General features: G+C 48.4%; 1 protein-coding gene across 1 annotated transcript in view; it reads left to right on the plus strand.

Moving 5' to 3' along the window:
- The first annotated feature begins 7,972 nt into the window (after positions 1–7,972).
- LOC125378149 overlaps positions 7,973–26,211 on the plus strand; it is a 39,373-nt gene continuing 21,134 nt past the window's right edge. The window contains exon 1 of the mRNA XM_048393053.1: positions 7,973–26,180. Coding sequence (XP_048249010.1) covers positions 7,973–26,180 — 18,208 coding nt within the window. The remainder of the gene's footprint in view (positions 26,181–26,211) is intronic.

The raw sequence follows: 26,211 nt of genomic DNA on the forward strand, positions 1-26,211 counted from the left end.
CTTTGATACAGTATAACACTTACCTTGGATAACATCACAGTGCTGCATATATAATTAGTAACCTTTGATCAAGTATAACACTTACCTTGGATAACATCACAGTGTTGGATATATAGTAAGTAACCTTTGATCAAGTATTACACTTACTTTGGATAACATCACAGTGTTGCATATATAGTAAGTAACCTTTGATACAGTATAACACTTACCTTTGATAACATCACAGTGTTTGATATATAGTAAGTAACCTTTGATCAAGTATTACACAAATTGAGTTTAAATGATGTTGTCAACGTGGATGTAATTGTTGTTGTAAAGTTGAGTTGAAATGATGTTGTCAACGTGGATGTTATTGTTGTTGTCAAAGTTAATTGACATGATGTTGCAAACGTTGATGTTATTGTTGTTGTCAAGGTGAGTTGAAATGATGTTGTCAACGTAACTGGTATTGTTGTTGTCAAGTTGAGTTGAAATGATGTTGTCAACGTGGATGTTATTGTTGTTGTCAAGGTGAGCTGAAATGATGTTGTCAACGTAACTGGTATTGTTGTTGTCAAGGTGAGTTGAAATGATGTTGTCAACGTGGATGTTATTGTTGTTGTCAAGGTGAGTTGAAATGATGTTGTCAACGTAACTGGTATTGTTGTTGTCAAGGTGAGTTGAAATGATGTTGTCAACCTGGTTGTTATTGTTGTCAAGTTGAGTTGAAATGATGTTGTCAACGTGGATGTTATTGTTGTTGTCAAGGTGAGCTGAAATGATGTTGCCGACGTAGTTGGTATTGTAGTTGTCAAGGGGATACGGGGTTTAGCTGGCAACACTGATGTTATCATATGCGAGTATCAAATGATGACTGATCCTAAAGTGTGCCGTCCTGTAAGAAGTAAATCATGCCGTATATGATGACGTAGATGATGGCGTGGATGATCTCATGTTCCAGGTCGAGTGACATGACAGCGTGCGAGTTTGGCCGCAAGAAAACAGGATCCACGGCAGGGAACAAAATCTATTTTAATGGAAATATTGGGGAAACACCCAATCCTATGACGTTTCACTTCAACCACTGGCCAGTAAGCATACGTTCTCCTTTATAGTGGAATATGTCAGTGGGGCGTCTAAGAAATGTTACGTCATTGAAAGTTTCGCCTTATGGTTAAAGGAACCATGGTGGTAAATGTATCAATGATCAAACCATTTACCGTTCCGGGATCCACTGATCGTTGGTGCCAATGGCATGAAAGATCATATCCCGATTTTGACCCTCGATCTGTGAGGGGGAGAAATAGAAAATAGTGGTAGGTTTGTACATTGAGTATAAATATATGTTAAGCTCCTACGCATATGACTGTAGTGTTGGTGTGTTCTTATAATATAATTTATATTGTTTCTTGACCTTAAGGGGCGGTCGCGTAGCCTTGTGGTTAAGGGTTCGCCCGTCACGCCGAAGACCCGGGTTCGATTCCCGACATGGGTACAATGTGTGAAGCCCATTTCTGATGTCCCCCGCCGTGATATTGCTGGAATATTGCTTAAGGCGGCGTAAAACCATACTCACTCACTCACTCGATCTGTCAGCATAATACCTTTGCTTATGACTTCCACCAACGTGGGTACACGTATACAGTTATTTTGAGGTTTCTTCCACAGTAAGCTTAAACACCGTGATGTCATTTCGTGCTTGAATTCTGGCGCGCTGATGGTGTCCATCTTACTCTCCGCTCTCACATCCGTCCTTGTTTTAGAAAGTGAATAAGGTTCATGAATAAATATTCTATCAGAAATGTGGATAAGCAACAATATTTTTTCCACTCAGGGTATCGTCAAGGTGAAACTTGATGTGCTTGACGACGATGACAACAATTACGACTTCGTCGACCACTATGAGTATCAGTACAGAACTAGATCGTTGGGGAGGGAGATTGACGCCCCGGTGAAAGACCTTCTTTTGAGTGGAACGAGGTCAAGGTAAGGACAAACATCGCGTTGTTTGTTTCCATGAATCTGTTTGGCAATGTACATGCTGTAACAAGAGGCATGATGCATGTGGGTAAACGATGTTCTCCTATAGAACTGCAAAACCGAGCGCTACCTGCGGAACAGGATCCTGTAACATTTGTCACGAACACCCCCTGCTATTAATGTCTATTCAATGTATATAATGACATCTTGAACTTGTTTTCGTCTGATTTTAATTTGATAGTGACAGGAGTTTCAAATCTGATATGACGTTGATATTCGATATTGTTTATAAACATCAAAGAAAAGAAAACTGTGTTTAAAAAAAAGCACCAACGCTCAGATGAGATCGTGTTTGAAGCAGGGAAACCCTGGATCTCTGGATGGAAGATTTACTGATAGTAACTGAATTGAGTTCTTATTTTGGAGTCCCGTGAAGATCCGGGTTAGAATTAGTCTTCAGCAACCCACGCTTGTGGTAAGGGGCAACTATGCTTGTCGTAAGAGGCGTAATCGGGTAGTGAGGCTCGCTGAATTGGTTGATACATGATATCATATCGATGCTCATGATATCAATCACTAGATTGTCTGGTTCAGACTCGATGATCTACAGACCGCTGTCATATAGCTGGAATATTGTGAGTTCGGCGTTAAAAAACAAACAAACGACAAATCCTATTTGGAAGGGTTTTGAGAAATGCTATTGATTATTATTCTGTTGAAACCAGCATCGACCTTCAACTGAAGGTGTTCTGTGATACCCATTACTATGGCGAAGAGTGTCTCAAGTACTGCAAGCCAGCTGATGACGAGACAGGCCACTACATCTGTGATCCCCACACGGGAGACAAGATCTGCCGGACAGGTAAGGCACCTCTCCACATTAGAGGGCAGTTATGTTCTTCGGGATCTATTACCATACCTGGGCCCGTTCTACAAAGGTTCTTTGAGCTACGACTAACGTAAGTCTATGTTAAAGTATTGAACTTACGATCGTATTGGCGCTAAGATTACCTGGTGGAACGATTTGCTTATCAATAACTCCAGACTATTAGACATCTGTGCATGGTGTAAAACTATAATTCGAGATAATACAAAACATGACATACAGCGGAAGATCATGGTCGGACTTGGCCGCCCCAAGGGTAAATACCTTTTTTTAACGAAGCATCGTAACAATGGACGACCAGACTCCCTTTCAAAAGCTGATTTATTTTTAAGCAAAACAAGTAACTAAATTAAAATATATATTTATGCATTTTTTCTGAAAGAAATGTTCTAATATTTGCCAAGGTTGGACCGGTGATCTGTGCTTGAACAACGTGGACGACTGTGACGGTCATCGCTGCTACCCCGGTGCTATCTGCGTAGATGGCATCAACATGTATACCTGCCAGTGTCCCCCGGGACGAACAGGTGACCAGTCTCTGTTCTTGTAATCTGCGATATGACGACATGAACAACACCTACTTGTAACACAGTAACGTATGACATCACAGACGTTTTCCTATTGTTTCTCGTCGAGAGGTATTGTTTTGAGTGCCGGTGCTGTTGCCACGATTATCGCGAATTCCCTGCTACAACGAGGATAGCTTATTGTGTGGCATCGCACATCCACTTCTTTGGTGGCTGCTCATGCTATCAATCAATGGTTTCCACAGTCCAGACTCAGTGAAGACTACTTGTATAGCGACTACTACGTCTATGACGAAGACTGATTCTATGATGACGACTACTTCTATGACGACTACTACTTCTATGATGACGACTACTTGTATAACGACAACTACGTCTATGGCAAAGACTACTTCTATGATGACGACTACTTCTATGACGACTACTACTTCTACGATAACAACTACTTCTACGATAACGACTACTTCTACGACGACTACTACTTCTACGATGACGACTACTTCTATGACGACTACTACTTCTACGATGACGACTACTTCTATGACGACTTCTACGATAACGGCTACTTCTACGATAACGACTACTTCTACGACGACTACTACTTCTTCGATGACTACTCCTATGACGACTACTACTTCTACGATAACGACTACTTCTACGACGACTACTACTTCTACGATGAGTACTACTTGTATAACGACAACTACGTCTATGGCAAAGACTACTTATATGATGACGACTACTTCTATGAAGACTACTACTTCTATGATGACGACTACTTGTATAACGACAACTACGTCTAACGCAAAGACTACTTATATGATGACAACTGCTACGTCTATGACGACTACCCCTTCTGCGATGAAGACTACTTGTATAACGACAACTACGTCTATGACGAAGACTACTTCTACGATAAAGACGACTTCTTTTACGACTACTACGTCTATGACGACTACTAATTTTACGATCACGACTCCTTCTTTAACTACTCCTATAACTACAACTTCAACTATGACGACTTCTCCTACTTCATCATCAATGATGACTGCTCCGTCTATGACGACTACTTCTACCATGACGACTACTACTACAACTGTTATAACTACTGCTATTCTGCGACGACTACTACTTCTATGACGAATGCTCCTACTCCTAATCACCACATGCTGTACAGTTATCTCCCATTTCCAGGGGTCGTATGCGAGGCCGAGGTCAACGAGTGCGCCAGCAACCCCTGCTTGAACGACGGCTTCTGCCAAGATGCTTCCGATGGCTTTCTCTGCATATGTCAACCCGGCTTCACTGGTCGTTTGTGTGAATCCGATATCAAAGAATGTACAAGCAACCCTTGCCTGAATGAGGTCTGTGTAAATTGTTGACAGCGACCCGAATAAATACATTGAGGATACTGTAATGCGTTCATCTATAGATTGACGGTTTAAAATGCATTTACTCCTAAAAACTCTTGAACTATTTGTTTAAAATACCAGTGGATATTATGTTATTGGAACAATGTTATTGCTACAAAGAATAGCATGCTTAGTTCTGGACGTATATGGGGGCACGGGTGGCCCAGTTGAATCGATGTGCAGAGTTGCGTCCCTTGGGAACGCCAGAAACCTATGATTGTGGGTTTGAATCCCGGTTCGCCCCGATTATGTTTCTAGGTTTGTCAGCACCATACCCGTGCTCGTGGGTTTCACCGAAGTGGTAAACGTCTGAGACCTGCATCACTTCGGGCTTTCCTCCCACATTAAGCTGACACGCTGTGATATAACTGGAATACTGTTAAAAGCGGCGTTAAACCCAACTCACTCACTCACTCTTACATTAAGTTGACGTTCACGGCGTGATATTACCGAAATACTGTTTAGGCGGCGTTTAACCAAACTGCGTCCAAAATTAATCAGTCACATACTGCCTCGGCCGGGAAGCCTAGTAGGCATAACTTTAGGTCGTCTCGTCAATTCCACGCACGGGTACAATGTATTAAGACAGTCTTGGTGTCTCCCAACAGGAGATTACTAGGATTTGCTCAAACCATCATAAAGCCATAATCCCTACTCTCCAAATGACATTACCAATAAAATGTTAACACTATGAACATCTGAGTGAGTGAGTGACCATGGTTTCAGGCCGCTTTTTAGCATAATTCCAGCAATATCACGGCGGGCGACACAAAAATGCGCTTCACACATTGTACGAACGTTAGCAATCGAATGTGATGAGAGGAGTTAACGCTCAACCCACCAGGCCAATCATCCCCCACACGAACATCTAAACATGACGTTATGCATTAATATCACAGGGCACGTGCGAGGAAGGTTGGAATGGCTACAACTGCACGTGCATGCAAGGTTGGACAGGGTCTCGCTGTGAATTCAACATTGACGAATGTGCAAGCGCGCCTTGTATGCACGCCACAAACTGCCACGATGGTCTGAATGACTACACATGTGACTGTTCCCCTGGTTACACGGGTATGTATATCAACACACATCAATTACAGTAAACTACGGTTATAACGAACACGCTTATAACGAACTGACGGATATAACGAACTTACTTTTTTGGCCCCGACTATTTGCTGTAGTTATGCTGTATATATGCTTATAACGAACTACGGTTATAACGAACTAAATAAGTAGTCCCTTTGAGTTCGTTATAACCGTACTTTACTGTACAACGCAAAAGTTAATTAGGAACGCGTTAATAACTTAAATGGGTAAGCACAGGTGGCCCCGTTGTGTCAGGCGCCGCGAATCGCTATGCAGAGTTGCGCCCCTTGTGTATGTCAGTTTGAATCCCAGATTCGTCCTGAGTATGTTTTAGGTTTGTCCGGACCATATGCGTGCTGGTGGTCTTACCAAATCGGTAAACGTCTGAGACCTGCATCACTTCGTACTTTCCTCCGATTCATCTGACACGCGGCGTTAAACCAAACTAAGTTACTAAATACTAATAAATAATGAAACGTTAATGATGTATGAGTAAAGATGTAAAGCTACTCTCACGATCAATGTTCAACTATTTTACATTCCCCTAACTCAAAAACCGTTATACTTCAGGTAAAAGCTGTGAGTTCAGTATCAACGAATGCGCCAGCAGTCCCTGTGTGAACGGTGGGTTTTGCGAGGATCTGAGCAACGCCTATCAGTGCCACTGTTTAACAGGAACATCGGGAACACATTGCGAGGTCAATGAAGATGAGTGTGAATCTGAACCCTGTCAGAACGGGGGATCGTGTCTGGACCAGGTTGGAACTTTCCTGTGCTACTGCGCAAAGGGGTACACTGGTGAGTTGTGCCAGAACAAAGAGGGCGGCTGTGATAGTGGCCCATGTCTCAGCGGAGGGACCTGTATGGATACTGTCGCTGGATTTCTTTGCAAATGTCCAGTCGGATATACTGGAGAGGTGTGTGAAATTAATATTGACGATTGTGAAAGTTTGCCCTGTAGAAACGGTGGTCAGTGCAGAGATGGAGTAAACAGCTTCACGTGTTCATGTCCTGATGGATTTACTGGTTTGTTATGTGAGGTTTTAGTTGATAAAGAAACGACACAGAAAACCACCGAAACGGCGTCGTCCACGTCGACATCGTCCTCGTCAACTACAACACAGATGCTTGTTACATCCGAGTCAGCTGACAGTGCATCAATGACAATGTCTCCAGACACAGAATCGTCGTTACAGAACATCACTGAAACATCGACAGCGTCATCGGAGTTTACAGCTGAGGGCAGTTTCGTCAACACGACCGAAGAAAGAAGGACTACGTTCACTGTGGCTGCTTCAACAGACGTTCCAATCACACATTCATCCCTTAATAAAACAACAGAGGCAGAATCACCATCATTTTCTCCATCAGCAACACCAAGGTCAAAGCAAGGTGCCGTAACTGCTACTGCGAGTGATCATACGGCGATAGAACACTCTCCAGTGTCAATTGACAATATTCCTACCACAGCCCAAACACCCTTAAAAGAAACAAAAGAATCCGAAGGTGAAGAGTCATCAGAAGGACAAAGTACTGAAACGACTACATCACATTTTTCGGATTGTTTGAAGACAGGTTGTCTGAACGGTGGTAGCTGTGAAACCAGTGATTATGGCAATCAATGTTTTTGTGTTGGAGAATACACAGGTGTAACCTGCGAGAGCAAACTAGGTTTATGTCACAGCCAACCCTGTTTACATAATAGTTTGTGTTTGGAAATAGGGGACAGCTTTCGATGCATCTGTGATGATAACTATGATGGAAAACTCTGTGAAATTAATCTCAACGGTTGTATTGCCAGGCCGTGTGAAAACGACGGGACATGCGTAGAAAATGAATATGGATACACCTGTTCCTGTACTGAAAATTGGACAGGGAAGTTATGTGAAGTTTTTATGGCTGGAACAACAACAGCAACTTTTCAAGAATCAACAAAAGGTTCAGATGATGAAACTACGATAAAACAAATCAGAACAACACAGGAACTGATACCTGCCACAACGGGCGAAGCAGTGTCACCATCTCATGACTCAGTGACATACATTCCTGAAGAAGAAACCTCTGTAATTGAAGACATGATCACCTCTTCTAGAACGACAATGTCTAGCGAAACAAGCAGCACTGTCACACAAGAGCCTGACAGCACCGTCACTATGGCCACTAGTGGCATGGTTGACACTACCACACCTCTCAGCGATGACACATCAGCAACCGAGACAGGTTCTGGCCTTACAGAGGAGCCATTCACTGCAATGGTCACCTCTTCTGGAGATGAAGTTTCTAGCGGAACAACCGAGTATGCAACTAGTGGTATGACCTACACTACCACACCTCTCAGCGTTGACATATCAGAAACCAAGACTGGTTCTGGCCTTACAGAGGAGCCCTTCACTGCATCTGGAGATGAAACAAGCAGCACTGTCACACAAGAGCCTGACAGCACCGTCCCTATGGCAACAAGTACAATTCCGGAGGGGACATCATCGGGTGATGAAGAGTCTGGTGTGACGGAGGAAATGATAACATCCTCTGGGGAAGAAACAACATCCTCGGATACAGTGGAGACAATGTCGCCGCCTACCTCAGACACATCCACTCCAGAAGAAGGATCCCCTGTAACTGAGGAAATGATCACCTCTTCTGGAGATGAAGTGTCCAGCGGAACAACCGAGTATGCCACAAGTGGCATGACTGACACTACCACACCTCTCAGGGATGACACATCAGCAACCGAGACTGGTTCTGGCCTTACAGAGGAGCCATTCACTGCATCTGGAGATGAAACAAGCAGCACTGTCACACAAGAGCCTGACAGCACCGTCACTATGGCAACAAGTACAATTCAGGAGGGGACATCATCGGGTGATGAAGAGTCTGGTGTGACGGAGGAAATGATAACATCCTCTGGGGAAGAAACAACATCCTCGGATACAGCGGAGTCAATGTCGCCGTCTACCTCTGTCACATCCTCTCCAGAAGAAGGATCCCCTGTCACTGAGGAAATGGTCACCTCTTCTGGAGATGAAGTTTCCAGCGGAACAACCGAGTATGCCACAAGTGGCATGACTGACACTACCACACCTCTCAGCGTTGACACATCAGCAACCGAGACTGGTTCGGGCCTTACAGAGGAGCCATTCACTACATCTGGAGATGAAACAAGCAGCACTGTCACACAAGAGCCTGACAGCACCGTCCCTATGGCAACAAGTACAATTCCGGAGGGGACATCATCGGGTGATGAAGAGTCTGGTGTGACGGAGGAAATGATAACATCCTCTGGGGAAAAAACAACATCCTCGGATACAGTGGAGACAATGTCGCCGCCTACCTCTGTCACATCCACTCCAGAAGAATCATACCCTGTAACTGAGGAAATGGTCACCTCTTCCGGAGATGAAGTTTCCAGCGGAACAACCGAGTATGCCACAAGTGGCATGACTGACACTACCACACCTCTCAGCGTTGACACATCAGCAACCGAGACTGGTTCTGGCCTTACAGAGGAGCCCTTCACTGCATCTGGAGATGAGACAAGCAGCACTGTCACACAAGAGCCTGACAGCACCGTCACTATGGCAACAAGTACAATTCCGGAGGGGACATCATCGGGTGATGAAGAGTCTGGTGTGACGGAGGAAATGATAACATCCTCTGGGGAAGAAACAACATCCTCGGATACAGTGGAGACAATGTCGCCGCCTACCTCAGTCACATCCACTCCAGAAGAAGGATCCCCTGTAACTGAGGAAATGGTCACCTCTTCTGGAGATGAGGTTTCCAGTGGAGCAACTGAGTATGCCACAAGTGGCATGACTGACACTACCACACCTCTCAGGGATGACACATCAGCAACCGAGACTGGTTCTGGCCTTACAGAGGAGCCATTCACTGCATCTGGAGATGAAACAAGCAGCACTGTCACACAAGAGCCTGACAGCACCGTCACTATGGCAACAAGTACAATTCAGGAGGGGACATCATCGGGTGATGAAGAGTCTGGTGTGACGGAGGAAATGATAACATCTTCTGGGGAAGAAACAACATCCTCGGATACAGCGGAGTCAATGTCGCCGTCTACCTCTGTCACATCCTCTCCAGAAGAAGGATCCCCTGTCACTGAGGAAATGGTCACCTCTTCTGGAGATGAAGTTTCCAGCGGAACAACCGAGTATGCCACAAGTGGCATGACTGACACTACCACACCTCTCAGCGTTGACACATCAGCAACCGAGACTGGTTCGGGCCTTACAGAGGAGCCATTCACTACATCTGGAGATGAAACAAGCAGCACTGTCACACAAGAGCCTGACAGCACCGTCCCTATGGCAACAAGTACAATTCCGGAGGGGACATCATCGGGTGATGAAGAGTCTGGTGTGACGGAGGAAATGATAACATCCTCTGGGGAAAAAACAACATCCTCGGATACAGTGGAGACAATGTCGCCGCCTACCTCTGTCACATCCACTCCAGAAGAATCATACCCTGTAACTGAGGAAATGGTCACCTCTTCCGGAGATGAAGTTTCCAGCGGAACAACCGAGTATGCCACAAGTGGCATGACTGACACTACCACACCTCTCAGCGTTGACACATCAGCAACCGAGACTGGTTCTGGCCTTACAGAGGAGCCCTTCACTGCATCTGGAGATGAGACAAGCAGCACTGTCACACAAGAGCCTGACAGCACCGTCACTATGGCAACAAGTACAATTCCGGAGGGGACATCATCGGGTGATGAAGAGTCTGGTGTGACGGAGGAAATGATAACATCCTCTGGGGAAGAAACAACATCCTCGGATACAGTGGAGACAATGTCGCCGCCTACCTCAGTCACATCCACTCCAGAAGAAGGATCCCCTGTAACTGAGGAAATGGTCACCTCTTCTGGAGATGAAGTTTCCAGTGGAGCAACTGAGTATGCCACAAGTGGCATGACTGACACTACCACACCTCTCAGCGATGACACATCAGCAACCGAGACTGGTTCTGGTCTTACAGAGGAGCCCTTCACTGCATCTGGAGATGAAACAAGCAGCACTGTCACACAAGAGCCTGACAGCACCGTCACTATGGCAACAAGTACAATTCCGGAGGGGACATCATCGGGTGATGAAGAGTCTGGTGTGACGGAGGAAATGATAACATCCTCTGGGGAAGAAACAACATCCTCGGATACAGTGGAGACAATGTCGCCGCCTACCTCAGTCACATCCACTCCAGAAGAAGGATCCCCTGTAACTGAGGAAATGGTCACCTCTTCTGGAGATGAAGTTTCTAGCGGAACAACCGAGTATGCAACTAGTGGTATGACCTACACTACCACACCTCTCAGCGTTGACATATCAGAAACCAAGACTGGTTCTGGCCTTACAGAGGAGCCCTTCACTGCATCTGGAGATGAAACAAGCAGCACTGTCACACAAGAGCCTGACAGCACCGTCCCTATGGCAACAAGTACAATTCCGGAGGGGACATCATCGGGTGATGAAGAGTCTGGTGTGACGGAGGAAATGATAACATCCTCTGGGGAAGAAACAACATCCTCGGATACAGTGGAGACAATGTCGCCGCCTACCTCAGTCACATCCACTCCAGAAGAAGGATCCCCTGTAACTGAGGAAATGATCACCTCTTCTGGAGATGAAGTGTCCAGCGGAACAACCGAGTATGCCACAAGTGGCATGACTGACACTACCACACCTCTCAGGGATGACACATCAGCAACCGAGACTGGTTCTGGCCTTACAGAGGAGCCATTCACTGCATCTGGAGATGAAACAAGCAGCACTGTCACACAAGAGCCTGACAGCACCGTCACTATGGCAACAAGTACAATTCAGGAGTGGACATCATCGGGTGATGAAGAGTCTGGTGTGACGGAGGAAATGATAACATCTTCTGGGGAAGAAACAACATCCTCGGATACAGCGGAGTCAATGTCGCCGTCTACCTCTGTCACATCCTCTCCAGAAGAAGGATCCCCTGTCACTGAGGAAATGGTCACCTCTTCTGGAGATGAAGTTTCCAGCGGAACAACCGAGTATGCCACAAGTGGCATGACTGACACTACCACACCTCTCAGCGATGACACATCAGCAACCGAGACTGGTTCGGGCCTTACAGAGGAGCCATTCACTACATCTGGAGATGAAACAAGCAGCACTGTCACACAAGAGCCTGACAGCACCGTCCCTATGGCAACAAGTACACTTCCGGAGGGGACATCATCGGGTGATGAAGAGTCTGGTGTGACGGAGGAAATGATAACATCCTCTGGGGAAAAAACAACATCCTCGGATACAGTGGAGACAATGTCGCCGCCTACCTCTGTCACATCCACTCCAGAAGAATCATACCCTGTAACTGAGGAAATGGTCACCTCTTCCGGAGATGAAGTTTCCAGCGGAACAACCGAGTATGCCACAAGTGGCATGACTGACACTACCACACCTCTCAGCGTTGACACATCAGCAACCGAGACTGGTTCTGGTCTTACAGAGGAGCCCTTCACTGCATCTGGAGATGAGACAAGCAGCACTGTCACACAAGAGCCTGACAGCACCGTCACTATGGCAACAAGTACAATTCCGGAGGGGACATCATCGGGTGATGAAGAGTCTGGTGTGACGGAGGAAATGATAACATCCTCTGGGGAAGAAACAACATCCTCGGATACAGTGGAGACAATGTCGCCGCCTACCTCAGTCACATCCACTCCAGAAGAAGGATCCCCTGTAACTGAGGAAATGGTCACCTCTTCTGGAGATGAAGTTTCCAGTGGAGCAACTGAGTATGCCACAAGTGGCATGACTGACACTACCACACCTCTCAGCGATGACACATCAGCAACCGAGACTGGTTCTGGTCTTACAGAGGAGCCCTTCACTGCATCTGGAGATGAAACAAGCAGCACTGTCACACAAGAGCCTGACAGCACCGTCACTATGGCAACAAGTACAATTCCGGAGGGGACATCATCGGGTGATGAAGAGTCTGGTGTGACGGAAGAAATGATAACATCCTCTGGGGAAGAAACAACATCCTCGGATACAGTGGAGACAATGTCGCCGCCTACCTCAGTCACATCCACTCCAGAAGAAGGATCCCCTGTAACTGAGGAAATGGTCACCTCTTCTGAAGATGAAGTGTCCAGCGGAATAACCGAGTATGTCACAAGTGGCATGACTGACATTACCACACCTCTCAGCGTTGACACATCAGCAACCGAGACTGGTTCTGGTCTTACAGAGGAGCCCTTCACTGCATCTGAGGATGAAACAAGCGGCACTGTCACACAAGAGCCTGACAGCACCGTCCCTATGGCAACAAGTACAATTCCGGAGGGGACATCATCGGGTGATGAAGAGTCTGGTGTGACGGAGGAAATGATAACATCCTCTGGGGAAGAAACAACATCCTCGGATACAGTGGAGACAATGTCGCCGCCTACCTCAGTCACATCCACTCCAGAAGAAGGATCCCCTGTAACTGAGGAAATGGTCACCTCTTCTGGAGATGAAGTTTCCAGTGGAGCAACTGAGTATGCCACAAGTGGCATGACTGACACTACCACACCTCTCAGCGATGACACATCAGCAACCGAGACTGGTTCTGGTCTTACAGAGGAGCCCTTCACTGCATCTGGAGATGAAACAAGCAGCACTGTCACACAAGAGCCTGACAGCACCGTCACTATGGCAACAAGTACAATTCCGGAGGGGACATCATCGGGTGATGAAGAGTCTGGTGTGACGGAAGAAATGATAACATCCTCTGGGGAAGAAACAACATCCTCGGATACAGTGGAGACAATGTCGCCGCCTACCTCAGTCACATCCACTCCAGAAGAAGGATCCCCTGTAACTGAGGAAATGGTCACCTCTTCTGGAGATGAAGTTTCCAGTGGAGCAAATGAGTATGCCACAAGTGGCATGACTGACATTACCACACCTCTCAGCGATGACACATCAGCAACCGAGACTGGTTCTGGTCTTACAGAGGAGCCCTTCACTGCATCTGGAGATGAAACAAGCAGCACTGTCACACAAGAGCCTGACAGCACCGTCCCTATGGCAACAAGTACAATTCCGGAGGGGACATCATCGGGTGATGAAGAGTCTGGTGTGACGGAGGAAATGATAACATCCTCTGGGGAAGAAACAACATCCTCGGATACAGTGGAGACAATGTCGCCGCCTACCTCAGTCACATCCACTCCAGAAGAAGGATCCCCTGTAACTGAGGAAATGATAACCTCTTCGGGAGATGAAGTTTCCAGCGGAGCAACTGAGTATGCCACAAGTGGCATGACTGACATTACCACACCTCTCAGCGATGACACATCAGCAACCGAGACTGGTTCTGGTCTTACAGAGGAGCCCTTCACTGCATCTGGAGATGAGACAAGCAGCACTGTCACACAAGAGCCTGACAGCACCGTCACTATGGCAACAAGTACAATTCCGGAGGGGACATCATCGGGTGATGAAGAGTCTGGTGTGACGGAGGAAATGATAACATCCTCTGGGGAAGAAACAACATCCTCGGATACAGTGGAGACAATGTCGCCGCCTACCTCAGTCACATCCACTCCAGAAGAAGGATCCCCTGTAACTGAGAAAATGGTCACCTCTTCTGGAGATGAAGTTTCCAGTGGAGCAACTGAGTATGCCACAAGTGGCATGACTGACATTACCACACCTCTCAGCGATGACACATCAGCAATCGAGACTGGTTCTGGTCTTACAGAGGAGCCCTTCACTGCATCTGGAGATGAAACAAGCAGCACTGTCACACAAGAGCCTGACAGCACCGTCACTATGGCAACAAGTACAATTCCGGAGGGGACATCATCGGGTGATGAAGAGTCTGGTGTGACGGAGGAAATGATAACATCCTCTGGGGAAGAAACAACATCCTCGGATACAGTGGAGACAATGTCGCCGCCTACCTCAGTCACATCCACTCCAGAAGAAGGATCCCCTGTAACTGAGGAAATGGTCACCTCTTCTGAAGATGAAGTGTCCAGCGGAACAACCGAGTATGTCACAAGTGGCATGACTGACATTACCACACCTCTCAGCGTTGACACATCAGCAACCGAGACTGGTCCTGGCCTTACAGAGGAGCCATTCACTGCATCTGGAGATGAAACAAGCAGCACTGTCACACAAGAGCCTGACAGCACCGTCACTATGGCAACAAGTACAATTCCGGAGGGGACATCATCGGGTGATGAAGAGTCTGGTGTGACGGAGGAAATGATAACATCCTCTGGGGAAGAAACAACATCCTCGGATACAGTGGAGACAATGTCGCCGCCTACCTCAGTCACATCCACTCCAGAAGAAGGATCCCCTGTAACTGAGGAAATGGTCACCTCTTCTGGAGATGAAGTGTCCAGCGGAACAACCGAGTATGCCACAAGTGGCATGACTGACACTACCACACCTCTCAGCGATGACACATCAGCAATCGAGACTGGTTCTGGCCTTACAGAGGAGCCATTCACTGCATCTGGAGATGAAACAAGCAGCACTGTCACACAAGAGCCTGACAGCACCGTAACTATGGCAACAAGTACAATTCCGGAGGGGACATCATCGGGTGATGAAGAGTCTGGTGTGACGGAGGAAATGATAACATCCTCTGGGGAAGAAACAACATCCTCGGATACAGTGGAGACAATGTCGCCGCCTACCTCAGTCACATCCACTCCAGAAGAAGGATCCCCTGTAACTGAGGAAATGGTCACCTCTTCTGGAGATGAAGTGTCCAGCGGAATAACCGAGTATGTCACAAGTGGCATGACTGACACTACCACACCTCTCAGCGTTGACACATCAGCAACCGAGACTGGTTCTGGTCTTACAGAGGAGCCCTTCACTGCATCTGGAGATGAAACAAGCAGCACTGTCACACAAGAGCCTGACAGCACCGTCACTATGGCAACAAGTACAATTCCGGAGGGGACATCATCGGGTGATGAAGAGTCTGGTGTGACGGAGGAAATGATAACATCCTCTGGGGAAGAAACAACATCCTCGGATACAGTGGAGACAATGTCGCCGCCTACCTCAGTCACATCCACTCCAGAAGAAGGATCCCCTGTAACTGAGGAAATGGTCACCTCTTCTGGAGATGAAGTGTCCAGCGGAATAACCGAGTATGTCACAAGTGGCATGACTGACACTACCACACCTCTCAGCGTTGACACATCAGCAACCGAGACTGGTTCTGGTCTTACAGAGGAGCCCTTCACTGCATCTGGAGATGAAACAAGCAGCACTGTCACACAAGAGCCTGACAGCACCGTCACTATGGCAACAAGTACAATTCCGGAGGGGACATCATCGGGTGATGAAGAGTCTGGTGTGACGGAGGAAATGATAACATCCTCTGGGGAAGAAACAACATCCTCGGATACAGTGGAGACAATGTCGCCGCCTACCTCAGTCACATCCACTCCAGAAGAAGGATCCCCTGTAACTGAGGAAATGGTCACCTCTTCTGGAGATGAAGTGTCCAGCGGAATAACCGAGTATGTCACAAGTGGCATGACTGACACTACCACACCTCTCAGCGTTGACACATCAGCAACCGAGACTGGTTCTGGTCTTACAGAGGAGCCCTTCACTGCATCTGGAGATGAAACAAGCAGCACTGTCACACAAGAGCCTGACAGCACCGTCACTATGGCAACAAGTACAATTCCGGAGGGGACATCATCGGGTGATGAAGAGTCTGGTGTGACGGAGGAAATGATAACATCCTCTGGGGAAGAAACAACATCCTCGGATACAGTGGAGACAATGTCGCCGCCTACCTCAGTCACATCCACTCCAGAAGAAGGATCCCCTGTAACTGAGGAAATGATAACCTCTTCGGGAGATGAAGTTTCCAGCGGAGCAACTGAGTATGCCACAAGTGGCATGACTGACATTACCACACCTCTCAGCGATGACACATCAGCAACCGAGACTGGTTCTGGTCTTACAGATGAGCCCTTTGCTGCATCTGGAGATGAGACAAGCAGCACTGTCACACAAGAGCCTGACAGCACCGTCACTATGGCAACAAGTACAATTCCGGAGGGGACATCATCGGGTGATGAAGAGTCTGGTGTGACGGAGGAAATGATAACATCCTCTGGGGAAGAAACAACATCATCGGATACAGTGGAGACAATGTCGCCGCCTACCTCAGTCACATCCACTCCAGAAGAAGGATCCCCTGTAACTGAGGAAATGGTCACCTCTTCTGGAGATGAAGTTTCCAGTGGAGCAACTGAGTATGCCACAAGTGGCATGACTGACATTACCACACCTCTCAGCGATGACACATCAGCAACCGAGACTGGTTCTGGTCTTACAGAGGAGCCCTTCACTGCATCTGGAGATGAAACAAGCAACACTGTCACACAAGAGCCTGACAGCACCGTCACTATGGCAACAAGTACAATTCCGGAGGGGACATCATCGGGTGATGAAGAGTCTGGTGTGACGGAGGAAATGATAACATCCTCTGGGGAAGAAACAACATCCTCGGATACAGTGGAGACAATGTCGCCGCCTACCTCAGTCACATCCACTCCAGAAGAAGGATCCCCTGTAACTGAGGAAATGGTCACCTCTTCTGGAGATGAAGTGTCCAGCGGAATAACCGAGTATGTCACAAGTGGCATGACTGACACTACCACACCTCTCAGCGTTGACACATCAGCAACCGAGACTGGTTCTGGTCTTACAGAGGAGCCCTTCACTGCATCTGGAGATGAAACAAGCAGCACTGTCACACAAGAGCCTGACAGCACCGTCACTATGGCAACAAGTACAATTCCGGAGGGGACATCATCGGGTGATGAAGAGTCTGGTGTGACGGAGGAAATGATAACATCCTCTGGGGAAGAAACAACATCCTCGGATACAGTGGAGACAATGTCGCCGCCTACCTCAGTCACATCCACTCCAGAAGAAGGATCCCCTGTAACTGAGGAAATGGTCACCTCTTCTGGAGATGAAGTGTCCAGCGGAATAACCGAGTATGTCACAAGTGGCATGACTGACACTACCACACCTCTCAGCGTTGACACATCAGCAACCGAGACTGGTTCTGGTCTTACAGAGGAGCCCTTCACTGCATCTGGAGATGAAACAAGCAGCACTGTCACACAAGAGCCTGACAGCACCGTCACTATGGCAACAAGTACAATTCCGGAGGGGACATCATCGGGTGATGAAGAGTCTGGTGTGACGGAGGAAATGATAACATCCTCTGGGGAAGAAACAACATCCTCGGATACAGTGGAGACAATGTCGCCGCCTACCTCAGTCACATCCACTCCAGAAGAAGGATCCCCTGTAACTGAGGAAATGGTCACCTCTTCTGGAGATGAAGTGTCCAGCGGAATAACCGAGTATGTCACAAGTGGCATGACTGACATTACCACACCTCTCAGCGATGACACATCAGCAACCGAGACTGGTTCTGGTCTTACAGATGAGCCCTTTGCTGCATCTGGAGATGAGACAAGCAGCACTGTCACACAAGAGCCTGACAGCACCGTCACTATGGCAACAAGTACAATTCCGGAGGGGACATCATCGGGTGATGAAGAGTCTGGTGTGACGGAGGAAATGATAACATCCTCTGGGGAAGAAACAACATCCTCGGATACAGTGGAGACAATGTCGCCGCCTACCTCAGTCACATCCACTCCAGAAGAAGGATCCCCTGTAACTGAGGAAATGGTCACCTCTTCTGAAGATGAAGTGTCCAGCGGAACAACCGAGTATGCCACAAGTGGCATGACTGACACTACCACACCTCTCAGCGTTGACACATCAGCAACCGAGACTGGTTCTGGCCTTACAGAGGAGCCATTCACTGCATCTGGAGATGAAACAAGCAGCACTGTCACACAAGAGCCTGACAGCACCGTAACTATGGCAACAAGTACAATTCCGGACGGGACATCATCGGGTGATGAAGAGTCTGGTGTGACGGAGGAAATGCTAACATCCTCTGGGGAAGAAACAACATCCTCGGATACAGTGGAGACAATGTCGCCGCCTACCTCAGTCACATCCACTCCAGAAGAAGGATCCCCTGTAACTGAGGAAATGGTCACCTCTTCTGGAGATGAAGTGTCCAGCGGAACAACCGAGTATGCCACAAGTGGCATGACTGACACTACCACACCTCTCAGCGATGACACATCAGCAACCGAGACTGGTTCTGGCCTTACAGAGGAGCCATTCACTGCATCTGGAGATGAAACAAGCAGCACTGTCACACAAGGGCCTGACAGCACCGTAACTATGGCAACAAGTACAATTCCGGAGGGGACATCATCGGGTGATGAAGAGTCTGGTGTGACGGAGGAAATGCTAACATCCTCTGGGGAAGAAACAACATCCTCGGATACAGTGGAGACAATGTCGCCGCCTACCTCAGTCACATCCACTCCAGAAGAAGGATCCCCTGTAACTGAGGAAATGGTCACCTCTTCTGGAGATGAAGTGTCCAGCGGAACAACCGAGTATGTCACAAGTGGCATGACTGACACTACCACACCTCTCAGCGATGACACATCAGCAATCGAGACTGGTTCTGGCCTTACAGAGGAGCCCTTCACTGCATCTGGAGATGAAACAAGCAGCACTGTCACACAAGAGCCTGACAGCACCGTCACTATGGCAACAAGTACAATTCCGGAGGGGACATCATCGGGTGATGAAGAGTCTGGTGTGACGGAGGAAATGATAACATCCTCTGGGGAAGAAACAACATCCTCGGATACAGTGGAGACAATGTCGCCGCCTACCTCAGTCACATCCACTCCAGAAGAAGGATCCCCTGTAACTGAGGAAATGGTCACCTCTTCTGGAGATGAAGTTTCCAGCGGAACAACCGAGTATGCCACAAGTGGGATGACTGATACTACCACACCTCTCAGCGATGACACATCAGCAACCGAGACTGGTTCTGGTCTTACAGAGGAGCCCTTCACTGCATCTGGAGATGAAACAAGCAGCACTGTCACACAAGAGCCTGACAGCTCCGTAACTATGGCAACAAGTACAATTCCGGAGGGGACATCATCGGGTGACGAAGAGTCTAGTGTGACCGAGGAAATGATAACATCCTCTGGGGAAGAAACAACATCCTCGGATACAGTGGAGACAATGTCGCCGCCTACCTCAGTCACATCCACTCCAGAAGAAGGATCCCCTGTAACTGAGGAAATGGTCACCTTTTCTGGAGATGAAGTTTCCAGCGGAACAACCGAGTATGCCACAAGTGGCATGACTGACACTACCACACCTCTCAGCGTTGACACATCAGCAACCGAGACTGGTTCTGGTCTTACAGAGGAGCCCTTCACTGCATCTGGAGATGAAACAAGCAGCACTGTCACACAAGAGCTTGACAGCACCGTCACTATGGCAACAAGTACAATTCCGGAGGGGACATCATCGGGTGATGAAGAGTCTGGTGTGACGGAGGAAATTATAACATCCTCTGGGGAAGAAACAACACCCTCGGATACAGTGGAGACAATGTCGCCGCCTACCTCAGTCACATCCACTCCAGAAGAAGGATCCCCTGTAACTGAGGAAATGGTCTCCTCTTCTGGAGATGAAGTTTCCAGCGGAACAACCGAGTATGCCACAAGTGGGATGACTGATACTACCACACCTCTCAGCGATGACACATCAGCAACCGAGACTGGTTCTGGCCTTACAGAGGAGCCCTTCACTGCATCTGGAGATGAAACAAGCAGCACTGTCACACAAGAGCCTGACAGCTCCGTAACTATGGCAACAAGTACAATTCCGGAGGGGACATCATCGGGTGACGAAGAGTCTAGTGTGACCGAGGAAATGATAACATCCTCTGGGGAAGAAACAACATCCTCGGATACAGTGGAGACAATGTCGCCGCCTACCTCAGTCACATCCACTCCAGAAGAAGGATCCCCTGTAACTGAGGAAATGGTCACCTCTTCTGGAGATGAAGTTTCCAGCGGAACAACCGAGTATGCCACAAGTGGCATGACTGACACTACCACACCTCTCAGCGTTGACACATCAGCAACCGAGACTGGTTCTGGCCTTACAGAGGAGCCCTTCACTGCATCTGGAGATGAAACAAGCAGCACTGTCACACAAGAGCTTGACAGCACCGTCACTATGGCAACAAGTACAATTCCGGAGGGGACATCATCGGGTGATGAAGAGTCTGGTGTGACGGAGGAAATTATAACATCCTCTGGGGAAGAAACAACACCCTCGGATACAGTGGAGACAATGTCGCCGCCTACCTCAGTCACATCCACTCCAGAAGAAGGATCCCCTGTAACTGAGGAAATGGTCTCCTCTTCTGGAGATGAAGTTTCCAGCGGAACAACCGAGTATGCCACAAGTGGGATGACTGATACTACCACACCTCTCAGCGATGACACATCAGCAACCGAGACTGGTTCTGGTCTTACAGAGGAGCCCTTCACTGCATCTGGAGATGAAACAAGCAGCACTGTCACACAAGAGCCTGACAGCTCCGTAACTATGGCAACAAGTACAATTCCGGAGGGGACATCATCGGGTGATGAAGAGTCTGGTGTGACGGAGGAAATGATAACATCCTCTGGGGAAGAAACAACATCCTCGGATACAGTGGAGACAATGTCGCCGCCTACCTCAGTCACACCCACTCCAGAAAAAGGATCCCCTGTAACTGAGGAAATGGTCACCTCTTCTGGAGATGAAGTTTCCAGCGGAACAACCGAGTATGCCACAAGTGGCATGACTGACACTACCACACCTCTCAGCGTTGACACATCAGCAACCGAGACTGGTTCTGGTCTTACAGAGGAGCCCTTCACTGCATCTGGAGATGAAACAAGCAGCACTGTCACACAAGAGCCTGACAGCACCGTCACTATGGCAACAAGTACAATTCCGGAGGGGACATCATCGGGTGATGAAGAGTCTGGTGTGACGGAGGAAATGATAACATCCTCTGGGGAAGAAACAACACCCTCGGATACAGTGGAGACAATGTCGCCGCCTACATCAGCCACATCCACTCCAGAAGAAGGATCCCCTGTAACTGAGGAAATGGTCACCTCTTCTGGAGATGAAGTTTCCAGCGGAACAACCGAGTATGCCACAAGTGGCATGACTGACACTACCACACCTCTCAGCGATGACACATCAGCAACCGAGACTGGTTCTGGTCTTACAGAGGAGCCCTTCACTGCATCTGGAGATGAAACAAGCAGCACTGTCACACAAGAGCCTGACAGCACCGTCACTATGGCAACAAGTACAATTCCGGAGGGGACATCATCGGGTGATGAAGAGTCTGGTGTGACGGAGGAAATGATAACATCCTCTGGGGAAGAAACAACACCCTCGGATACAGTGGAGACAATGTCGCCGCCTACCTCAGTCACATCCACTCCAGAAGAAGGATCCCCTGTAACTGAGGAAATGGTCACCTCTTCTGGAGATGAAGTTTCCAGCGGAACAACCGAGTATGCCACAAGTGGGATGACTGACACTACCACACATCTCAGCGATGACACATCAGCAACCGAGACTGGTTCTGGTCTGACAGAGGAGCCCTTCACTGCATCTGGAGATGAAACAAGCAGCACTGTCACACAAGAGCCTGACAGCTCCGTAACTATGCCAACAAGTACAATTCCGGAGGGGACATCATCGGGTGATGAAGAGTCTGGTGTGACAGAGGAAATGATAACATCCTCTGGGGAAGAAACAACACCCTCGGATACAGTGGAGACAATGTCGCCGCCTACATCAGCCACATCAACTCCAGAAGAAGGATCCCCTGTAACTGAGGAAATGGTCACCTCTTCTGGAGATGAAGTTTCCAGCGGAACAACCGAGTATGCCACAAGTGGCATGACTGACACTACCACACCTCTCAGCGTTGACACATCAGCAACCGAGACTGGTTCTGGCCTTACAGAGGAGCCCTTCACTGCATCTGGAGATGAAACAAGCAGCACTGTCACACAAGAGCTTGACAGCACCGTCACTATGGCAACAAGTACAATTCCGGAGGGGACATCATCGGGTGATGAAGAGTCTGGTGTGACGGAGGAAATGATAACATCCTCTGGGGAAGAAACAACACCCTCGGATACAGTGGAGACAATGTCGCCGCCTACATCAGCCACATCAACTCCAGAAGAAGGATCCCCTGTAACTGAGGAAATGGTCACCTCTTCTGGAGATGAAGTTTCCAGCGGAACAACCGAGTATGCCACAAGTGGCATGACTGACACTACCACACCTCTCAGCGTTGACACATCAGCAACCGAGACTGGTTCTGGCCTTACAGAGGAGCCCTTCACTGCATCTGGAGATGAAACAAGCAGCACTGTCACACAAGAGCTTGACAGCACCGTCACTATGGCAACAAGTACAATTCCGGAGGGGACATCATCGGGTGATGAAGAGTCTGGTGTGACGGAGGAAATGATAACATCCTCTGGGGAAGAAACAACACCCTCGGATACAGTGGAGACAATGTCGCCGCCTACATCAGCCACATCAACTCCAGAAGAAGGATCCCCTGTAACTGAGGAAATGGTCACCTCTTCTGGAGATGAAGTTTCCAGCGGAACAACCGAGTATGCCACAAGTGGCATGACTGACACTACCACACCTTTCAGCGATGACACATCAGCAACCGAGACTGGTTCTGGTCTTACAGAGGAGCCCTTCACTGCATCTGGAGATGAAACAAGCAGCACTGTCACACAAGAGCCTGACAGCACCGTCACTATGGCAACAAGTACAATTCCGGAGGGGACATCATCGGGTGATGAAGAGTCTGGTGTGACGGAGGAAATGATAACATCCTCTGGGGAAGAAACAACATCCTCGGATACAGTGGAGACAATGTCGCCGCCTACCTCAGTAACATCCACTCCAGAAGAAGGATCCCCTGTAACTGAGGAAATGGTCACCTCTTCTGGAGATGAAGTGTCCAGCGGAACAACCGAGTATGCCACAAGTGGCATGACTGACACTACCACACCTCTCAGCGATGACACATCAGCAACCGAGACTGGTTCTGGTCTTACAGAGGAGCCCTTCACTGCATCTGGAGATGAAACAAGCAGCACTGTCACACAAGAGCCTGACAGCACCGTCACTATGGCAACAAGTACAATTCCGGAGGGGACATCATCGGGTGATGAAGAGTCTGGTGTGACGGAGGAAATGATAACATCCCCTAGGGAAGAAACAACACCCTCGGATACAGTGGAGACAATGTCGCCGCCTACATCAGCCACATCAACTCCAGGAGAAGGATCCCCTGTAACTGAGGAAATGGTCACCTCTTCTGGAGATGAAGTTTCCAGCGGAACAACCGAGTATGCCACAAGTGGCATGACTGACACTACCACACCTCTCAGCGTTGACACATCAGCAACCGAGACTGGTTCTGGTCTTACAGAGGAGCCCTTCACTGCATCTGGAGATGAAACAAGCAGCACTGTCACACAAGAGCTTGACAGCACCGTCACTATGGCAACAAGTACAATTCCGGAGGGGACATCATCGGGTGATGAAGAGTCTGGTGTGACGGAGGAAATGATAACATCCTCTGGGGAAGAAACAACACCCTCGGATACAGTGGAGACAATGTCGCCGCCTACATCAGCCACATCAACTCCAGAAGAAGGATCCCCTGTAACTGAGGAAATGGTCACCTCTTCTGGAGATGAAGTTTCCAGCGGAACAACCGAGTATGCCACAAGTGGCATGACTGACACTACCACACCTTTCAGCGATGACACATCAGCAACCGAGACTGGTTCTGGTCTTACAGAGGAGCCCTTCACTGCATCTGGAGATGAAACAAGCAGCACTGTCACACAAGAGCCTGACAGCACCGTCACTATGGCAACAAGTACAATTCCGGAGGGGACATCATCGGGTGATGAAGAGTCTGGTGTGACGGAGGAAATGATAACATCCTCTGGGGAAGAAACAACACCCTCGGATACAGTGGAGACAATGTCGCCGCCTACATCAGCCACATCCACTCCAGAAGAAGGATCCCCTGTAACTGAGGAAATGGTCACCTCTTCTGGAGATGAAGTGTCCAGCGGAACAACCGAGTATGCCACAAGTGGCATGACTGACACTACCACACCTCTCAGCGATGACACATCAGCAACCGAGACTGGTTCTGGTCTTACAGAGGAGCCCTTCACTGCATCTGGAGATGAAACAAGCAGCACTGTCACACAAGAGCCTGACAGCACCGTCACTATGGCAACAAGTACAATTCCGGAGGGGACATCATCGGGTGATGAAGAGTCTGGTGTGACGGAGGAAATGATAACATCCTCTGGGGAAGAAACAACATCCTCGGATACAGTGGAGACAATGTCGCCGCCTACCTCAGTAACATCCACTCCAGAAGAAGGATCCCCTGTAACTGAGGAAATGGTCACCTCTTCTGGAGATGAAGTGTCCAGCGGAACAACCGAGTATGCCACAAGTGGCATGACTGACACTACCACACCTCTCAGCGATGACACATCAGCAACCGAGACTGGTTCTGGTCTTACAGAGGAGCCCTTCACTGCATCTGGAGATGAAACAAGCAGCACTGTCACACAAGAGCCTGACAGCACCGTCACTATGGCAACAAGTACAATTCCGGAGGGGACATCATCGGGTGATGAAGAGTCTGGTGTGACGGAGGAAATGATAACATCCCCTAGGGAAGAAACAACACCCTCGGATACAGTGGAGACAATGTCGCCGCCTACATCAGCCACATCAACTCCAGGAGAAGGATCCCCTGTAACTGAGGAAATGGTCACCTCTTCTGGAGATGAAGTTTCCAGCGGAACAACCGAGTATGCCACAAGTGGCATGACTGACACTACCACACCTCTCAGCGTTGACACATCAGCAACCGAGACTGGTTCTGGTCTTACAGAGGAGCCCTTCACTGCATCTGGAGATGAAACAAGCAGCACTGTCACACAAGAGCTTGACAGCACCGTCACTATGGCAACAAGTACAATTCCGGAGGGGACATCATCGGGTGATGAAGAGTCTGGTGTGACGGAGGAAATGATAACATCCTCTGGGGAAGAAACAACACCCTCGGATACAGTGGAGACAATGTCGCCGCCTACCTCAGTCACATCCACTCCAGAAGAAGGATCCCCTGTAACTGAGGAAATGGTCACCGCTTCTGGAGATGAAGTTTCCAGCGGAACAACCGAGTATGCCACAAGTGGGATGACTGACACTACCACACATCTCAG

Source organism: Haliotis rufescens, unplaced genomic scaffold, assembly GCF_023055435.1.
Source record: "Haliotis rufescens isolate VD_foot unplaced genomic scaffold, xgHalRufe1.0.p SCAF_111, whole genome shotgun sequence".
Taxonomy (NCBI): domain Eukaryota; kingdom Metazoa; phylum Mollusca; class Gastropoda; order Lepetellida; family Haliotidae; genus Haliotis; species Haliotis rufescens.